The sequence below is a fragment of the Chenopodium album genome, chromosome 9, assembly GCF_948465745.1.
Source record: "Chenopodium album chromosome 9, dcCheAlbu1.1, whole genome shotgun sequence".
Classification (NCBI taxonomy): Eukaryota; Viridiplantae; Streptophyta; class Magnoliopsida; order Caryophyllales; family Amaranthaceae; genus Chenopodium; species Chenopodium album.
The window spans coordinates 47,421,006-47,427,542 of NC_137842.1; the positions used below are offsets into that span (position 1 = coordinate 47,421,006).

Sequence of the window (6,537 nt, forward strand, 5' to 3'; positions counted from 1 at the left end):
AATTCAAATTAAAAAGATATATGAAAAATAAAACTTGCAAAGTCCAAGTTTTCAAATACACAATTGCATATTTTGGGGGCTTCGCTCAGGTCTTGATCATTTTACCCCTTTCTTCCTTAAACCTTTATCTTAACCACATTACAACCCTTGAAAGAACTCTTTGAGGTGTACATAAACTTTTGAAAAGTTTGGTTAGAGCTACATTTGGCATGATTCCTAACGGATACGTAGGCAACCCCTCACATTGAGGTGCGGCCACATTCATATGCATGACCGAGTCAAAGAATATCCAATGCTTAATCCTATGACCCTATCCATCTAAATCTAGACTTGGGGGATTGAAACCACATCATTTAGCCTACCTAGCCTAAAGAGTCACCATCTTGACTCTTCTCACATCTATTTCCCTCACCATAGCCTTTGTAGCCTCACCTTAGTATCACTTTCACACACTTCTTTCACACATACATAGCCATATCATCTTTCCCTTAGGAACCCTTTACCGTGACATCTTGTTTCCCTACCACGCATGCTTCATTATCTTTTAAAACAACATTCATTAGAAGAAACATTATATATTTGCTTAGCTTCCTGACCTAAGCAATATTCATTGTTTCACGCGTCGCATAATTGTAAGCGTCGCTCGAAGTGCGCCTACATTAAGCATATTATGAATATGCTTGGCACTCATAGGAAGTGGGAATTGACATATACGATTAAGGACAATGATTAGGGACAAGGAAAGTAGGGAGTCGCCAACAAGTTTTTAAGGAACTTGTAAACCGTTCACGGATCATAAAAGGCAACCACGAATAAAGGGACACCGATAGGAAACAACGATTCACCCGTGAAGGTTACACCCCATTCATAATCCATGAGATTACTAACTCCATATGGTTCGGAACCACTAAAGGAGGATCGGAGATGATGGTACGAAGTGAGTCATGGAGTCATATTCGCCCGTATTGGCCTCTACCGGATTCTTATAGTGAAAAGTGATTCCTGCGATCTCAAAGGCATGCAAATAAAGATTCAATTTGCTCCAAACTATTATTATGCTAAATTGGTTGAATATTAATGCAACATATAACTCTAAAATATTAGTGATCACTTGATTAAACAATAAGATTAAAAAGGAACCTAAACCGGTAGTTCAAATTATCTTATTATGCGTGATTTTCAATTACATATTCCCTTTAACATGCAATATGGTAATCAATAAATATAATAGAACAAACATTAATATTGGAAGCAATTCAACAATAATAGCGTTAGTCAAATCAAATATAAATAAACTTAATCATGATACTAGCAATAAGAATAAAAATAAGAGTAGTTAAGTGAATCAATTACTCACTTTCCGTGTTTCCTTGAATTGCTACATCATGAATAAAATGTTAGTAACTTCAATAAAAATATAAATCAAATTGAAAATTAAATTAAATAAATGTAGATTTGATTTGGTCCAAACCCTCAGTTATTTGTACCTTTCACATCTTAGTTTAAGGACGAAACCTCGGGTTAAGTATGGACTCCTTGGAGTGCTAAACACTACTACAAAAAGTGGAATAAGAAACGCAAAATAGAGAACTGTCAAGTTGGATATGCGTTTTGTAAAATAATATAGAATGCTTTTCACTTATAGGCGTTTAATAAATGAAATAATATGAAATTTACATAATACACCAGGGTGTACCATGAGCATGGTACACTTTGCCTTCCACGTTGGATTTTACATCAAAAAAAAAATAATTTAAAAATAAAAACTTCCACAATTCATGCTAGCATGGAAAAAAAAAACAGAAAAAAAAAAAAAAAAAACTTCCACAATTCATGCGTGATTATCTCCCTTGTTGTAACTTCCACAATTTAAATTGCACCAGGTTTTCAACTTTAATTATGGAGAGAGAATGTTTTGTTAATTTCCACCATTTTTAAATTTGAATTTAGGGAGAATTACAATTACAATTTTACAAACAATTATATTGACAATCCAAATTATAGAGAATTTAGCAATATAATGTCCTACCAATCCGAATTTCGCCATGATTCAGATTCGAGATTCGTCAATTATGATCTAGATAATGATGATATTGACAATGGAGGAGAATTTGAAGATATTGTAACCGATGGAGAAGGTAATTTTTTGGTTTTTGTATGATTTTTATTTTTTTTTAATTTGGTTATTATGTCAACATAAATTTGTTATTATTATGTTAAGTTTCAAATCAGAATTTCTAATTTTTATTGAATGTGTTAATTCCTCATATTTAAGTATTTATATTATAGAATTTTATATACATTCGATTTTTCGATTTTCGGTTGGAGGTTGATGATGAAGTTCTTTTTAAGTGACCCTTATGTTCTTTGCTATTTTAATAGACTAATCAATAGGTTGTGTACTCTTCAAATTATGTTGGTTGATTATAGGAGCTGAGTCATGTTCTTTTTAAATTTATGTTACTTAAGTCAACGGTTTGTTGTGGTAAAGATTGATGTAGTAACTTTTTAAGGAATAATTTTATAAAATTTGATATAAAATATAATATTAAATAATTTTTTTTGTTAAACATATAAGACATTTACATTACAGTAGTAATTATATGAACTATTTAGTATACTTATTTATTTTGCATTATTTTATGTTATAATGTACATTCATATGTTATATAACGAACATAGTTTATTTTATTTTTGTAGGTTTTACTGAGGCAAAAGAATCCGAATTGCTTCATAGAAAAGTGAAGTCAGACAAAGAGGCATATGATTTATATAATAGATATGCATTCAAACATGGTTTTGGTACACGTAAAGGAAAGTTGAATACTAGAGAAGACAAGGTTACAATTCGACAACGATTTTGTCAATGTTCTTATGCTGGGTTCAAGAGGGTTAATAAGTCTGGTGTTGAACCAAAGGTGTATCAAAAAAGAGACTTCCGTACCGGATGCAAAGCCATGATTCAATTTGATGTAGACAAGGATTCTGGTTTGTTTGTTGTAGTTAAGCACCTTATGGAGCATAATCACAGCAGAGTCCCTGTTTCAAAGAGGCATTTGATCAGGTCACATAGAAAGATTAGGGCACACTCATTAAGTTATTAAAGAACATTGATTTTATATTCAATGTACATTACTTTATTTCATAATGTACATTATATGATAACTAGCTGAACATTATTTGTTTAATTGATTATAGGTCACTGGTGAACAGGTTGCTATGCTTAGTAGTTTAACTGAGAATGGTATACCTATTGCTGATGCTGTCCGTGTTTTGAAAGGTCAAGCTGGAGGTGAGGCAAATCTTAGTTTTTTGTGTAGAGATGCATATGGTGTTTTAGCTGCGGAGAAGAAAAAAAAATTTGATGGTTGTGATACAAAGCAATTACTTAGTTACTTTAAAGATCGAAAATCTAAAGAATATGACTTTTATTATGATTTTGATGTTGATGAGAAAGGTCATTTGCAATCCTTCTTCTTTCGTGATAGTAGAATGAAGGTTGATTATGATGCTTTTGGAGACTTATTGGTCCATGATACTACATATCGTACAAATAAATATGCTATGATTTGCGGTCCATTTGTTGGTATGAACCATCATAATAATAATGTTATGTTTGGGATTGGATTTTTGATTAATGAAAAGTGGGAGTCATTTGTGTGGTTGTTCAATACTTTTTTGAAATCTATGGGAGACAAACATCCTGTCACAATAATGACTGATCAAGCTCAAGCAATGGCCAAGGCAATTAAGATTGTCTTTCCAAACACTCGGCATCGATTATGTACTTGGCATATTGGGGAGAATGCAAAGAAAAACATCAAAGGACTCAAAGCAAAGGATGGTTTCAATGACTTATTTGATATTGTTTTAAAGTACACCGATACTACGACAGAATTTGAGCATTATTGGTCAAGGTAACATTATGCAATTTTTTTTTTCTTATAAAATATTCCGTTACATTTTAGTTGCAATTTTAGGATATAAAATGTGAAATGTAAAATATTATAGTTTTAATGATCTAGCTTTATCAACGATATGTTCTTTTTTTCTCCACGATATGTTCTTTTTTTCTCAACGATATGTTCTTTTTTTCTCAACGATATGTTCTTTTTCAATACAGTGGATATTCCTTTTTCCCAATATTATTGAATGTTGTACGGTTTTAGTCCTATGTGTCCTGTTTAATAAGATTCCATTTATTTTATTCATGTGATAATCACAATAATATATCCAATCTACCTTACTAAATGAATGTTACTTAGTATAGATCCTATATATTTATTTATTTCAAATTGTAAAATATTTCGTACTATAACATAGTGTAGGTTGGGTGAATTTGTTGTGGACATCTTTTACTAGTATAATTTATTTTAAACTATATTTTGTTGAAGTGCTACATGCTCCAGTTTAAAGTTTTATGTACGATCATTGATTATTTAATTCAATACATGTTCACTTAATTAATTTAATTTCTTCTTTTTGTTTTCACTTTATGTTCTTTTAATTAACTAGTAATGTACTTTTTAATTTCAGCATGACTCAAAAATACAATTGCAAGGAGAACAAATGGCTTAGCAGTTTGTATAATATTAGAGAGATGTGGTGTCCTGCATACTCGAAAGACTACTTTAGTGGTGGCATTCTCTCATCTCAAAGGAGTGAAACAACAAACAAATCGGTTTCTCGTAGACTTCATGTCACTCATGGTCTTTGTGATTTCTACAATTCGTTCCTTGAGGTTGTTGATGAGTGGAGGAGCAAAGAAAGCAGTAAATATTATGATAGTATGACAGGTAATCGACACTTAGTGTGGGCAGATGTGGGATTGTTAGAGCATGCAAGAAAGGTTTATACCATTCAAGTCTATCTACAATTCGAGGATAATTTTGTGAATGGTGTGCCTTGCACTGCAAATGTAATAGCAATGCAACCTCCTTTTTATGAATATCATGTTGGGCATCCCAAAAAAGATTTGATAATGCATACAGTTACTTTTGATGAATCAACAGTAATAGTTGAATGTACCTGTAAGCACTTTGGCGAAGTGGGGCTACTATGTAAGCACTCACTTCGTGTACTACACTTGAATAACATCACCTACATTCCGAAACGATATATTGTGAAGAGATGGACAAAGGCCGCCATGTGCACTAGGGTTGATGACAATGTTGTTGCTGAATCAGGTATCACTCCTTCTAATGTTTGGAGATTACATTCTATTAGGACCTTTATTAGGCTTGTCGATCGTGGGCAAAATGACATAACTACTCGAATTGTCTTGAAGAAGCTATTGATGATTGTACTAATAGAATCGATATATTATTGAGAAATGATGAGGAAGAAACCACACAATGTTCAAACGTCAATGATGAATCAGCTACACAATATAATGGTGACGGCAACCTGTTGGAACCACAAGATAATTTAGAGGAGTGTGTTGAAAGAATAGATGTGGGTGATCAAAAACAGGTTGTGGATGATATTGATGTTAAGGACCCTGTTAAGAGAAGGAAGAAAGGACAAAGAAACACAAGACTAAAGAGCACTCAAGAAAAGATATGTAACAAGCTTAAAGGTCAAAAAATCAAGTCATGGAAAAAAAAGAGTGCTAGAGGGGTTTCTAAAATGAAACAAAAGGCGCAAACTACAATCAAGGTATTATATATTATTACATAATGTTATTTTATTCTAAAGTTTATGTTCTTTTATTATGAATGTGCTCTTGTAAATTTGTGAGTTACAAAATGTTCTTTTTCATTCATGTATAAGTTCATTGCAGGGTATACTGGTATTCTTTTTTCGAAATATATCCTCTTATCATTATTCATGCCTTCTATTCATTTCATTTTATTTATTTGTAGGACTCTATGGCAGTACCTCAAGGAAATATTTTGGCGCATTCATCCGAATTTGGAGGGTCCTTAGAGTACGTTGAGCCAGATGAATACTTTGGAATAAATATTAGTCCTTTCTAAGTTACACACGATAGATAGAGCACTAGTATTGATTTTTTTTTTTAATTTTTTTATTTTACATTTTTTTATTTGGTTGCAAAAAAATGGATTGTCATTGACTTTTGAGCATGAGTATTTTATTAATTAAAGATTGCTAAATATTACTATTTTATAATTGCGCATTGTACCTATAATACATTTTCCATGGGCCCACTGAAATTTGAAATGCAATATTATATCAGTAAGAATACATTGATTTATATCACTATTTTTGTAAGCAAAATTATCCTTTCTTACTATTTCCATCGTACGTAGTTCATGTTCATGTATTTATTAGTTCATGTTCTTCAATTACGACCAATATGTTCCTTATCAAAGTACACTATGTACTTTTATCAAAATCATATTCATATGACTTTTATTTTTGTCTGATTTTTTAATACTTTGGTATTAAATTTCACACGTTTTACACCTTGAGGCGTTGTTGATTAAAATATAATGCATAATCTTTTCACAGCAGTTTAACTTATTGTTTAAAGGCATTGGAATGATAATTAAGTATAACACAAAGAATATAAAG

The 6,537-nt window shown here is 31.6% G+C and overlaps 1 protein-coding gene across 1 annotated transcript; it reads left to right on the plus strand.

Moving 5' to 3' along the window:
* The first annotated feature begins 2,020 nt into the window (after positions 1 to 2,020).
* Positions 2,021 to 5,978, plus strand: LOC145557676 (protein FAR1-RELATED SEQUENCE 5-like). The gene is made up of 6 exons (XM_081618852.1): positions 2,021 to 2,138; positions 2,701 to 3,041; positions 3,199 to 3,917; positions 4,537 to 5,186; positions 5,288 to 5,658; positions 5,865 to 5,978. Exons 1-6 carry the CDS (start codon positions 2,021 to 2,023, stop codon positions 5,976 to 5,978), a joined length of 2,313 nt encoding a protein of 770 aa, XP_081474978.1.
* The last annotated feature ends 559 nt before the right edge of the window (positions 5,979 to 6,537 follow it).